Here is a 13,682-nt window from a genome sequence, read left to right on the forward strand (position 1 = left end):
CACTCCAGTTCGGATTGAAATTGCTTCTCTCTCTCTCATTCGCCCGTTTTTACCTCTCACCCCCCCCCCCCCCCCTTCGTCTTCTCTGAAAACAAGTGTTGCTTGGATAACGTGAGGCCGAAACGCGTTCGGCTATCCCCCCATTTTACTGAATATTTCAAAGAACCCACTAAAAAGGTCGTCTGAATGGGCAGCATGTTTAAGTGGAAGGTTTCATCGCTGGGGTCGCGCAGCAACGGCAACAGTTCCGGCGGCAGCAAAAAAGCCGATAAACACCTGAACAATAACGCGCCTCCGCCAGCCACAACACAACAACCACCGCCGCCAACCGACAAGAATAAAACTAGCGATTCAAGGTAAGTTTTGATTCGCTTAACAGTTATGTTCTTGGCGTCAGCTGCGTTAGAAGTAATAAGAAAATAATGAAAAGGCCAATGAAATTAATCAAGTTAGACACGCTGACAGATTTTTTTTTTCTTTTTTCTGAACGCCATTAGAGATGGGGAAAGAAGACGAGACGTAGTCTGTTAAAAGTTTGTTGTCGCTTGAGAAAAGAACCGTTGCCTGTCAGCTCAGTCTAACCTTTTCAAATTGTTTCTTTATTCTGTAAAGCTGCGCAGCTGTGCTACCCTGTACGCATCGTACTTTACAGCCGAATTGTTATTTGGAAAGCAAAATAAGATGTTGAGACTAAAGATCCTGGCATATAGCGGAACGAATCGCATCGTTAGACCTCGTTGGCGAATAACAACACGAAAAAAATGTGGAGATTTCCTCTTTGTCTATTTTTTGTTTTTGTTTTTTGGTTGGATAAATTGACAGCATCCAAGGGCAAAAAAAAGTTTATTTTTAATAGGAATTTTGGGCACTAGATATAATAACAGAAGATTAAATTCTACAAAAAAAAAGATCATTAATTGTTGTCAGTCAGCCACTGAGACGATCCGTGTCCTACAAGGCACTTCTTTTTTTTTTTTATTCTTTCACTTGAAATAGAACCATTTTGTTTGCTTTATTCGCCGTTAAGGTACGATGATTTTCGTTGTTTGTTTAATGTTTTTTGTTTGTAAACGATTAGGGATAATTGTCCGCCTCCGCAGAAAGCCATCCAACAACCACAGCCACAGCAGCCAGTGCCCCCTCCTTTCTCACCAATTCTAGCGCGATCCGCTGATGATTTTTCTCCTCGTCAGCATCTTTCTTTGGTTCAACAGCCTCACCAACAGCAGCAACAACAACAACAACAACACAATCTTCAGCAGCAACAACAGTTACAGCAGACACAACCTAAATCCATTGGTCATCATTATCGGCCAGCTCCGCCTGCCGAACCCCAATACCATCAGCACGGAGCCGCCGATGGATCGCAATCATGGAACGAGTGGAATCAACAATTGCTGGTACGTTTCCTTTACTCTTTTCCTTGCCAGTTTCCTTTTGTTGACCCTCGTCGAATTTATTGCCCTAATGTCTACGCAGCGTGTGTGTGTGTGTGTGTTGTCAAAAGAGTTGTGCACGGAGATTCTTTTGTGCCCAGGATCACGGAGGATGTTCCCGATTTATTGGTTTGACAGGGTGGGATGGAAGGAAGAAGGGGAAGTGAGGAAGAGAAAGTTATATAACGCAATCAAGTACTCGAGAGCCATGAATTATTCATGGAGTCATCAACGAGGTTTTGCGCAGCACACTTCTTCACAGTGGGTAGCTACAACTTAAAGGTCGATGGAGAATTCCTTAGCTAAATTGGATTGCGCCGACGAGTCCAAAAGTCACCTTACACTCCCTGATGGGTTGTTCCAGGAAGCTCAGTCGCTGCTTGCATGTCTGAATCGCCTCTAAATGAAACAAAACCATCCCCTTGAGGCTTCTACGATGAAGTTTACGTCCAATTAGCCTGGCCTTTCCGATTGTTCTTAGCCGTAATCAACAAAGCGATTCGTTCAACCTCGAAATGGTAAGCGTCGAACCCCAATGAAAAATGAGAGGAGTCACTGCTTAGAGGGGACTTAGTCAATGTTTTATCAACATTTTTGAAAGAGTCTAATCAGAAAGAAAGAGAGAGAAAGAGGTGGAGAAAAATAAGGAGGGGAACTTCTTTTCTAGTTGTTGTTGTTTTCTTCGTGAAACGGCGTAACAAATCGGACGACGATGAGTCACGTTCCGAATAATAGTACGAGGGTACATACTAGACAATGGAATATACTTTTTTCCACTAGGTAGTCACAGGTACCAAGTGAAATCATTTAAGCCCGTAACGTTTCTAATACGCAAGTTGCCTGTGTCCGTCGGTTGTTTGCGGGACTAAAGTGGTTGAACGAAACGGGGCGAAGGTACGTTCTTTTTTTGGAAACTAGTAAGACAGTTCCAAATTTATTAATAATTGAACATCAAATGACTGTGAGGAATGTTTTGCCGCTCTGTGATCTTTTCCCATGGTGCTCTGACGGCGCAAAGGTCATCATCAATTTCACATGTTTCATTTCGGGCGTGCTCCGTTGCATCCATCATCGTGTCGAATGCGGGGGCTGCTCGACGCCGCCACCGCCGCAGAATCAACAGCCCAATGTTGTTGATGTTTTCCTTCGCCAACCTAATAATCGCATTCTGTCTTGTATGCGTATGCGTGAAAACACGTTGTGATTCACACATGTGTACAACTAGCGCTAGCACGCCGTAATCATCACGGCTGACATTTCGTCATTTTTTTATGTTCGTTTTTGTTTTATTTTTTTGTTTTTGTTTTTGTCGTTCACAGGCGTATACGGCTTGGGTCAATTCACAGCTGAGGAAGCGGCCTGAACTGCCGCTGATTGACGACATGGGAAACGACCTGCAAGACGGAGTCCTCGTCGCCAAGTTGATTGAAATCATAAGCAAGTGCTTTGTCGTCTGCCTTGCTTCCGTCCGTGCAAACGGTGGAAGTTTTTTTACAAGTTGTTAAGGTCCAACGACTTTAGAGGCAAAAAGAAGGAGAAAAAAACAAAAACTAAACTTTTTCAAGTTTGCTGAACTCGAAAACTAATTGTTAACTGTGAAACTCTTGTGTCTGTGACAGCCGGTAAAGACATTCGAGGCATTGACGTTAACGCCAAAACACAGCAGGCGAAAAGAGACAACTTCGAAAAGATTCTGACTTTCCTGGCGTCGCAACGCGTGAGGACTTCAACCGTGACGTCTCGCGACCTGGCCACCGGCAATCTCAAGTCGCTAATGAGGTTGATCCTATCACTAGCTTCTCACTATAAACCGCATAGCGTGAAGCAAGGCAGGGACTCGGGTAATTTGGGTTTTCAAATAACCATTCATACTGTGTTTATTTCCATTGTTGAAATCACAATTAATTTAATGGATTGGGATGGGCCCGCGTCTATAGCTTCGTTCCGAGCCAATTCCCAGACGACGCCCAATCTTAATGTGCCGACAAATCGACGGTTCCAAACAACAGGTTTCGAGCCGCAGGAGGCGGATATGAAGACGGTCAACGCTTTGGCCACTCTACGACGGCAAAACACCAGCAGCGGCGCCACAGCCATACGACCAGCATTGGGTACGAATTCTTACCGCTAGATGGCTGACAACAGTGTTTTTATTTATTATTTTTTTTTTTTCTGTTTTTCTTACAATTCCAGCCACATCGTCATCCGCTGCGGATTTGCTGTCACCAGGTGTGCAACGTCGATACACCATGAATGGATCAACAATTAACCGCGAAATTGCATCACAATTATCACAATTTGGGACAATTTCGAACGCCCGGTCGTTGGCCAATTTGCAACATCATAAGCACGACGACAGCTTGATTGAATCACCTCGTCAACACGCGGCCATGGCCACTTCGACGTCTGTCGGTGATTTGAATACAAGCGAAGAAGACGCTACTGTTCGGAAACCGATTCTGAAAAAGGATTCGAAATACGGCAGCCGGAGAGAACTGCCCGCCTTGGGCGTCTCGGGCGTCGTATCCAAAGGTCGCCCATCCATATTCGAGTTCTGGGAGAACATGCTCGGGCCTAACCAGCCGGACCAAACCAGCAGCATGACGATCGCACCGGGTGAAAGTAGCGATGTCAATGAGAATAACAGCGGGTCCCGGGCCAGCATGCGCCGTGTTCTGCCTCCATTGCCCGGCCAGCCTCAAAGTCTGACTGTCAGCACGACTCCCAACAACAACGGACCCAGCGCGGAATTGCTCGGCAGCCGAGGTGAAGTGGAAGGTTCATCCAATCAGCCGAGCCCAACATGCGTGACCGGTGAAATCGATCCCGGCTATTGGAGCGCCGTTCGAAGCAACAATAGCAACCACGATGAGATGAACACGACGACCGTCAAAGCCTCGCACCATGACCTACTCATCGATGACCTGAATCGCACCAAGAAACAACTAGCTGAACTCCAAAATATGGTGAGTTTTCCATTTCCACGAATATACGTTCCATTGCGACTTTGACCGCCCTACTCGCCAAACGTTGCGGTTTTCGATCCGCCTACTTTTTAATTACTTCCCTTCTGGCCATCACAATAGTGTCACATGTCGGTCGCTATCCGTGGGAGTCTTCTCTTGTATTTATTTCCTGTCGTTTTTTTTTTCCCTGATCATTTCCCTTGTCGTCTATTGCCAGGAAATGCAAGTTAGGATAAGGGGGAAAACAAGAGAAAATTAGCAAATTAAATTGATAGCAAACTATTGTAATTTACATCTACTCAGGGCTGGGGCATTAGTAGAAAAGCGAAACGTGACGAGAAATTTGATGTTGTAGCACGCGGGCGGAAAATGACGTTGAAGAAGTTTTCCTTCGTGACCCTCATGCCTGAAATGGTTGTACAATAAAGAACCGAGTGTATTGTTTGCCGCCTGTCCTGCGCTGGTGGTATAAAATAAGCAGGCTACGCTTTGGGTCGTACCACAAACCAACTCGGCTCTGACCGATGCACAAGTGGCGTTCGTTCTCCCAATAGTCTCACGCCAAAGCCTCGATTTCATTCGTTTTTCGTTTCTTTTTTTCTTCGATTGTCCACACAATAAGAGGCCGCTTCTATTCTTTTCGCCGACGTGTTTTATTGTTGTTGTTTATTCCACCGCGTGTTCACGTACGAGCGTGTAAGCTAGAGCACAGGTTTTTACCCCAATTGGACTACAGTACACACAGGTGTGTGTGTGCCTGTGTGTGTACGGGTGTGTAGTTCGTGTTCCCGAGTGTTTTGGCTTCATTCAAAAGGCGGATACCCCCTTTGGTTTACACTTTAGCCCCTCCGGGCCTTTTTAAAGGAGGAATAAAGAAACTTCAAACTTTTGGGTTGCCAGTATGAAGTGGCCTTCAGTCCGCTCCAGACGCAGACGTGTCGAGGAGGTATTTTTGATGTCTATTTATCTTTTTTCTACGGTCCTCTTAGCGCTCTCCATTTTTCGGGGGTTTCAATCAATCCGTCACCGAGTCGTGGAGAAACTTCTTTTCGGTTCCCTGAATAATGTGATAACTTTTCATATTGCCCAATTCAGCATCAACCAAAGGAGAGAGAGAGAGAGAGAGAAGCGAGTGAAATTCACAATGGGGAAGTAGGTAGTTCGCCACGAAAACAGCTGTCAGATGGCAGAAGAGAGCGTGACGGGTATTCGGTGTAGTGAAAGTCTCGACTTGCATATTGTTTAAAACGTGTCGTCGTGTTTCGTCGCTATCGTTCTGTAATTTGTAGAGTTTGTGTGCTTTTGTTTTGGGTTTCCATTGTACCGAGAAACAGCATTCACTGCTGCTTTTCGATGGGAAAAGCTTGGGGCTACGGTCGGCCCACAATGCTGTTTTATGTAGCTTCTTACTTAGCTTGGAAAACATGTCAGTGAAACATTCCTTTTGCTCGGCCCCCGTGACCGGAAGAATCGGTGTCCCATAATTTCTTGGATTGACCATAAATACCTTATAAGTTTACTTTATAAGTTAGAAACTATAATAATATTCTGGGTATGTGTTTTCCATCTTGCAGTTGTTGACCAGTCAGCAAGAAGCGACTATGACGGAAAGTAAAGGAACTACGACCACTTCCTCGACTGATCCGGATGCCATCTCTTGGTTGAGATCAACCCTTCACAGCGTCGATCAGAGATGCACCAACCTCCAGTCCGATTTAAAAAAGGCTCAACAGGTAAACAAAACCGATTGCTGATTATTGGCAATAGAGTTTATATGTTAACGAAGCCACTGACATTTATAAAAATGTTCATTTTTCAAATAACAGGATTGCTTAACTTTGGACGGAAGCCGCCGAGGGCTGGCAGCCTGTTTGGCTAATCAAGAAGAAGCTCTAGGAAGCTTGCGGCAAGAACTAGTTCGAACTACTCTAGCCAACCAAACAATGACGAATGAAAAGGTTCGATAACCACAACACTCCCGTTTCTGTATTCTGTCATGGTCTTTATGCTGGGAAATTTGATATTTACTGTTAAACAGGTTGAAATGCAGCGAAAACTGGAAGAAAAAGACCGTCAAATTGCAGATCTCAGACGTCAACTCGCTGCGAAAGATCGAGTAATGGAAACCCAGCGTGCCGTGCTTGAAGAAGCCTCTCACAATTTCACGCCAGCTTTGCGAGCAAAGGTATTAAGTCCGAAAACAAAATCGTTTTTTTAACTTGTTGAACGTTCATGTATTTTTAGCTGGACAAAAACATTAGCACAATGGATGCTAGAAGAAACCAATACCGTGAAGAGCTACACGTCGCACGCGAGGCTCTTTCCTCTCTCCGCTCAAACTTTAGGTAATTACGCGTAACATGTTTAGATTACCTGAAATTAAATAGTGGCTTGTAAATAGAGGGAATGACCCGAATCACCACACTTTAGATACATTGGAACAGTGTATGGCTTTCCTTCTTGAACGTATTGCGGGACCCGACACTTTAGATATGACATCGTCCTCCACCTCGCAATCGACCTTGATCCACCGTCACAGTAACGACACACTAAAGCGTAGTAACCTTAATGGTAAAGATGCCAATTGCCATCACCACCACACACAGCGAATTTATTGGTCTTAAATATTTTAGGTTACCACGCTGACCAATTCACCAAAGTGGTCTATTTCACAGAACGAACCGTGACACCATTCCTGACAGTTATCCCACGTAGACTTGGAGAAATTTCCCTGCGGGATTTCAAAACATTATTCGATCGCCCTGGCGTTTATCGGTTTCATTTCAAAGCTCAAGACGCCGAATACGGATTTGTTAAAGAGGAGGTATTGAATTAGAATTTATCCTTACCAATATCAAGAGGCGTAAAATAACTTAATTTATGTTTCACAGATTGCAGATGATAACATGATTCTCCCAGGGTTTGATGGTAAGATAATTGCGTGGGTTGAAGAGATCCAAGTTTAGGCATTTACTTGTTTTGCCTGTGTAAGGCAGTGTTCGACCAATTCGACCTAAATGTATAAATGCCATCAGTTTACTGGAAAAGGGTGCAGTATAAATATATATATATGTGTGTATCTTTATGAAATCCTGGACTCTTGTACTGTTGGTTTTGATTATTTTGCTGGTTTTTTTTTTTATCTGTAAAATACTCCCAGTAAGTTTAAATCTCATTTAACAAATCAAACTCATTTACAATACTCATTTTCAAAATCTTAAAATTACTTATCTTTTGTGGTAGCGCTACCGCATACTTAGAAGTTAGTCGTTACCTTTTACTGTCAGTGCTGTGTTTAATGCTACTCTGCCAGTTTTCAGCTATCAATCTTCAATTGCCGGTCTGTCCTGCTTGTTTACATTATGGGCACTCAGCAGCGTGGTACGTGACGGTTTTGTCTACGCATAGTCTGGATAAAATGTAGTTGTCAAGTTAATCACGCAGTAAACAAGCTATCGTAAATGGAACATAATATGTACATTTTCGTGGTTTACCAGTAAGATAGCTAAGTCAATGCACGCTATAGTCCACAATCTAAAGAAAGCACATCGATAAATTTCCTTACATAATAATGTCTCGCTCTGTGTGCTGGAAAGTTAGTGTGATTTGGTCTGATCAACTGTGTTGAGTCCTCAATCAAGAATTAACAACCACACACCACTCCCATGTTTGCCTTCAGTAGAACAAGATTCGTAAATTCATGTTCTAGCCTTTTGGGCTTATATTTTTTAAGCAGAACCATCCTTCAAGAATGTTGCCATCAATACTTTTAAAACTGTGCACTTGAAGGACACACAAAGTAGGATGGTCCTCAAGTTTGTCCAACTTTGCATGGGTTTCTTCATCAACCACGAACAGCTTTCCCTTAAAGCTCTGCTCAAAACAAAGGGAAATATTCAGACGAATTTTATTAGAAAACCTGTTTGTTTATGGCAATCCGTTTTACCCAAAATAAAAATAAAAAATATTGGCCTTTTTTCTGTTTTACTGCTATTGCCATCTACAGGTCACATTTCTAGTTAATTTAGTTAACGAAAAATCATCATACTCCGTTTTGGAAGAAACTAAAGGAAAGGAGCAAGAAATTAAAGTGTGTTTCCCCAAGTATTACGCTTTTTTTCTTTTTTTAAAAGTTAAATCTTGATTTGGATGATTACTTTGAACTTGTTTAAAAAGCATTTAATTTGTGGCGGATAAAATTTCTCGTAATGACCTTTGCGTCCACAAGAGGCGCCTTAAACCGTGGTCCATCAGGCAGTTTTTTTTTTCAGGCATATTTCTAGATTGGCTTAGCGCGTGCAGTCTGCCTTCCTCGCTCGATTTTGCTTCTTGACCTCGTGGCTTTGGCGATTTTTGGCGTTTAATTTACTCATTTTTCAACGCTTTTCAAGGTACGCTAATAGATAATAATTAATAGCTGATACTAATGTTTGAATAATTTTGAGTTGGACAAATTTTGTTGTCTTCGGAAGATTAGGTGGTGGAAGTCGTACTTGCCATGAGGTAAGAAAAATAAAAATACTATTCGGGTTAATACATTCTAGTCTGGCTAATCCATAGTTATTAAACAGTTTGGAAAATGACATTTTTCCATGTAATGCCCACAAGGAGGAGGTGGGAGTTGAGCATGTAGGTGTCATAAGGTGAATATGAGACTCATATCTAGTTTTCTTTTACTAAAGTTTAGTGTTCATTTCCAACCAAGAAGTGGGACATGTAGCAAGGGATTTTCCACAAGGAGGGGTCATTGGTGGCAGCAAGTGTTAAAAGGTAAACATCAATTGTATCTTCATAAAAAATATTTTGTGTTCCAATGTTCATTGTCTTACCCCTAATGTCATGAAGTTGGCCACACCTCGAAAGGCTGTACGAATCTATTCGTGAATTGACGAAAAACGGAAAGCCGCGTGAACAATATATTCCGGAAGCTGTGACATGCGATGAAAATGAACTGTTTAAGTGGGATCGTCTGTGGGGAACGCTTTAACAATTTTGATAAAGTTGTTCTCCATCGAATCCAGGTAAGGCATTTTTCGAAACAGTATTTATAATTTGAAAATATCTATTGGGTTTGCTTTAGGTTACAGGAAAAGATGTACCTCAATACATAACACCAGTCGAAGAAGCCGGCCTGCGTCAACTACTACTTCAAAACATTAAAAATTCTGGCTACAGAAAACCAACACCTATTCAGAAAGCTTCAGTTGCAGGTATTCTTGCCAAAAGAGATTTAATTGCTTGTGCTGTCACGGGCTCCGGCAAAACAGTAATCCAATTAATTAACGCTGTGTAATTTTTAAACCTTGATGCCCTCGTACTGACTTGATTCAAATGGGTCGGTATGAACTGGGTAAATTGAAGTAAAAGTAATTTTGAGTGGGCACGCCAGTAATTACGGTTTAAAAGGTCCAATTGCATCTAAGATACTCAACAAACCCTTCGTGATATTCGTTGATTAAGTCATCTAAAATTTTACATTTTTTCATGCAGGCGGCGTACTTGGTACCGGTTTTGAACATATTGTTAGAACAAGGTGTTGCTGGTGCGTCTCATGCCATGGGGCAAAAGCCAGAAGTTGTAATTGTCGCACCCACTCGTGAATTGGCCATTCAAATTCACCGCGAGGCGTGTAAATTCTCCTACAGTTCGGTTTTAAAGTTTGTGATTATATATGGAGGAACTGTCACGAGCCATCAGCGGTCAAATCTTCAAGCTGGGTGCAATATTCTTGTCGCGACTGCGGGGCGATTCAAGGATTTTCTCGACGGTGGAGTATTTGACTTCTCAGGGGTCAGGTTTTAAATTTTGGACTAAGCTGATCGAATGCTTGATATGGGTTTCGGCCCGAATGTTGACAAAATTGTCAACCATCCAACGGTGAATCCGAAAGTATGTTCTCGATTGCTTTTGAGTATGAGATTCGACTGATGTAATACTATTTGTTTCTCTGTAGGGAATCCGTCGTGTTGTATATTTTCGGCTACATTCCCAGATGAAGTAGAAGCGCTGGCTGCGACGTACATGGAAGACTACATATTCGTCATAACAGGCATTGTCGGTGGCACCAATCCGGATGTTGAACAGTGGTTTTTTCAGTGCTCGAAAAGAGATAAGAGAGCTAAGCTGATCGAAGTTTTACACGATCTCGGTGATGCCAAGACTATCGTTTTTGTCGACAGCAAAAAGACGGCGGATTTCGTCGCTGCATTCTCGTGCAATAACAACTTACAAGTAAGAATCAAACTGTTGGTATTGGGCAAAGTGTCTTAACTTTAAATGTCTAGTCTACCAGCATCCATGGTGAGCGTAAACGAAAATCGTAAATGTCTCTTCCGAAACGTCTGTCAGAAGAATATGCTAGCAACCAACTCACGAATCATGTAAGGTATGAAATATATATATGAATTAAGATTTTTTATGCCTAATGGTGGTTTAATGTCTTATTATAGATGAACAATAAAAGTCGAGGTGACGAAGGAAACAACACGTCGAGGTGCTGTCAAACGTGTCTCCGTTCCGGAGAAGGAAGCGCCGGAAAGCAAAAGGCGTCGTGGTGAAACGAAAGCCAATAAATACGTTGCTGGATTGGATGATGTAGAAATGTTACACGAAGGCAAAGGACACGCTGCCGACATCCACGCCAATCACGTGCCAGATGAGCCGGAGGCGAACAATGGATCGCCAGTCACATCCGTGAAAAGTGGACGATCTACTCGCGCAATAGGCGCACTCAAAGTTTATTTTGACGTGGCCGAAACGGCGCATTCGCCAGTCAGATCCACCCGTTCGGCGCGGAAGACGGCTTCACCGGCCGAGAAGAAAGTTTCTGTCCAGCTGGAACGCGACCCCGACATTGAGACTTTGGCCGCTACAGCCAAAGAAGAGGAAGAGAAAGCACCGGCCGCCAAACGTTCACGACAAAAGAAGGGCCCGGCAGTATCTGCCGCAACAATGGCGGATGAACCTCCGGCCGTGCCGGCCACGAAAGGGACACGTGATGGCAAGAAAACAACTAGCGAACCTGAGCTTGTTAAGGAGGATACCTCATCGCCACCACCACCACCTCGGCGTACTCGACGTACTAGAAACATCTAACAGCAAGACCCATAAATGAATTACCTATTTTATTTTTCTTTTGTTTTACCCATAATTTTTTACCCATTGAATAATTTGTTCACATATCGGATTCTATCTGCTTTTGGGTTCACTTCTGTACCTCTTTCCCCAAGTTGACTTCATTACGTGTTCCTATCCATGCGTTGAGGCTCACTTGATTATAATTTTTTGTTCTTTAAATTTTGTGTCCATTTTCATTCTGAGCGACGCCCAAATAATTTTGAAGAAATACAGATTTTGGTACGGTTGGTTAAGTATTTCACAATTGGCACGGATTTGTGTGTGTGTGTGTGTGTGTGTTACTGATGTTGGTGGACCTACTGCACGAGAGCCGCAACATGAATTTATCTTTCCCAACAATACATAACTTACCATTGTAAACCCGAAAGACAACCAGCCACCTCCTTGTTTTAATTTGGTTTTTGCATAGTATCTTCCTGTGCGAGAGAAAACTAAAAAGTTGTCTTAAATTGAATTCGCCGCCCATTTTGAAATATGTGGCAACGTTGCATTAGTTTTGTGAACCGCCATCAATCGCCATTTGCTAGTTCATTGTCGTGTGTGAAACATATGGTGTGCATCTGACGGGCGAAATACTGGACACATCAGGCAGCAATGGTAAAGTAATACTTGAGTGAATGTTTCGCCAAGAAAACATTGTTAACCAAAGACATTGATTCTAATTCTAACAAAAACATTGTTCCACAAGAAACTTTAATTTGTGAATACCTAATGATATTTGAAACTCCTTTTCAAATTACAAAATGAATGGCACATTATTAAGAATAAACTATAAGAAGTAATTCTTTTCATGCTGAGTCATTGTTTGTTTCTTTCTAAATTTTAGGGAATATCACAAGTTGTGAACAAGACGTGGTGCCTTGGCCCTCGTTCTCTCATCTCCATGCCAGATGGCCATTAAGAAGGATCATAAATGTGTGGCAATATCATTCTTCCATATTCCACTATTGTATTATTCTTTGCCATTATTTTCATCTCATACCATCAACGCAAGAAGAATTTATTTGCTTGCTATCATGGATGGTAACTCATGTCCTTAAAAGTAAGCACGACAGGCACATTGAGATAATGGTTATTGCTGCCTTCTTGCTTTTTAAAAAAGGCATCAAGCCAAACTGCTCAACCATGCAGTTAGGCTTTGTACTTTTTTAAAAATTAGAATTAATGAAATAAAACAAAGCTTGTCATTTCAATCATTTCAGGATTGTGGAGACAAACATTGTGGTTCCAGCGGTTTCCTTAGTTAGGCAAGTCGTTTAATAATGCTTGGTGTTACAACTATTTTAAATTATTTTTAATTAAAATTTTTTCATTCACGACATTTGCAGGTTCTGAGCAGTGAGAAACTATTGTTGCTGATGTAGAGTTTTGTAACGGTGGACCCCACAGTCTATGACAGAAACAAGTTGGACAGAAAATTCCATCATCACTAAAGAAGAAAAAGGGAGATTTGCATTTTAAAGTTAGGTTAGAAACAAAACAACAATAAAACCATTGCTGATACTACCTTTCATACATTGTTATCACAAATAGGAGCAGTACATATTGGCAGCCATGTAGCTTTGTAGTTGCTTCGAAGAATTTTTTTCCTTGTCTGGTGATTTGTTGGTAATGTTGCCCATTCTATTGTTAACTTTTTTCTCTAGGTTATGCTATAAAAAATTAGTTTAGGACTTTGAATACCTCTTATCCTTATTGCCATGGAACACTTGACATTGACTCCATTTACACTTGCAGAAACAAAAACGAACATATTTGCAACAAGTTTTTTTTGTGACTATGAAACCAAAAATTGTGAATTATTTTAAGTACCTTTATTTAGAAGACATCTAGCGGAGGGATTGCTTGTTACTGAGTACTCTACTGAACTGTCACTTTATTCGTTGTCAGGGGGCTATATCGAGTTTGGTTGCTATAATAATGGTTGCCTCGCGAATTGGAAATGCTTTGACGAATCCCAGGATATCGCCAAGTGTGCCATATTGTCATAATCGTTTTTCTCTTTAGGATGGTTACCAATGTGCAGTTGAATTCTAAAAGGTAAAAGCACAAGTTCTTGGTGAAAACTTGTTGTGCAGCATACCACCCCATTAATAGCTTACTGAAAAGTTCTGGTTACTTCCTGCTTTGTTTACAGGTTTTG

At 42.0% G+C, this 13,682-nt stretch overlaps 1 protein-coding gene and 4 long non-coding RNA genes across 6 annotated transcripts; 3 read left to right on the plus strand and 2 right to left on the minus strand.

Annotated features, from left to right (window-relative positions):
- Positions 1-150: 150 nt before the first annotated feature.
- LOC130695900 (dixin-like) lies at positions 151-7,492 on the plus strand. The gene is made up of 13 exons (XM_057518974.2): positions 151-356; positions 1,079-1,400; positions 2,756-2,873; positions 3,056-3,277; positions 3,374-3,547; positions 3,630-4,402; positions 5,977-6,135; positions 6,229-6,360; positions 6,441-6,587; positions 6,647-6,747; positions 6,804-6,973; positions 7,036-7,226; positions 7,294-7,492. The coding sequence occupies exons 1-13, from the start codon at positions 187-189 to the stop codon at positions 7,366-7,368; spliced, it is 2,754 nt and encodes a 917-aa protein (XP_057374957.1). The 5' UTR covers positions 151-186; the 3' UTR covers positions 7,369-7,492.
- LOC130695902 (uncharacterized) lies at positions 7,223-8,335 on the minus strand. 2 transcript variants are annotated; one of them, XR_009421906.1, is made up of 3 exons: positions 7,968-8,335; positions 7,677-7,811; positions 7,223-7,415 (listed from the first exon to the last, which is right to left on the minus strand). It is a non-coding gene; the product is annotated as an uncharacterized LOC130695902 (long non-coding RNA). The 2 variants fall into 2 exon arrangements; XR_009002491.2 differs by having other exon boundaries at positions 7,882-8,335.
- Positions 8,336-8,688: 353 nt separating this feature from the next.
- LOC130695903 (uncharacterized) lies at positions 8,689-11,899 on the plus strand. Its single transcript, XR_009002492.2, has 10 exons — positions 8,689-8,793; positions 8,880-8,905; positions 8,974-9,045; positions 9,108-9,172; positions 9,248-9,423; positions 9,483-9,612; positions 9,893-10,291; positions 10,356-10,633; positions 10,687-10,782; positions 10,852-11,899. It is a non-coding gene; the product is annotated as an uncharacterized LOC130695903 (long non-coding RNA).
- Positions 11,900-12,073: 174 nt separating this feature from the next.
- On the plus strand, positions 12,074-12,787 carry LOC132088388 (uncharacterized). Its single transcript, XR_009421933.1, has 3 exons — positions 12,074-12,136; positions 12,366-12,581; positions 12,742-12,787. It is a non-coding gene; the product is annotated as an uncharacterized LOC132088388 (long non-coding RNA).
- Positions 12,788-12,801: 14 nt separating this feature from the next.
- Positions 12,802-13,342, minus strand: LOC130695908 (uncharacterized). The gene is made up of 3 exons (XR_009002500.2): positions 13,223-13,342; positions 13,047-13,162; positions 12,802-12,968 (listed from the first exon to the last, which is right to left on the minus strand). It is a non-coding gene; the product is annotated as an uncharacterized LOC130695908 (long non-coding RNA).
- Between the last annotated feature and the right edge of the window lie 340 nt (positions 13,343-13,682).

This window comes from Daphnia carinata, chromosome 10 (assembly GCF_022539665.2).
Source record: "Daphnia carinata strain CSIRO-1 chromosome 10, CSIRO_AGI_Dcar_HiC_V3, whole genome shotgun sequence".
In the NCBI taxonomy this organism is placed as follows: Eukaryota; Metazoa; Arthropoda; class Branchiopoda; order Diplostraca; family Daphniidae; genus Daphnia; species Daphnia carinata.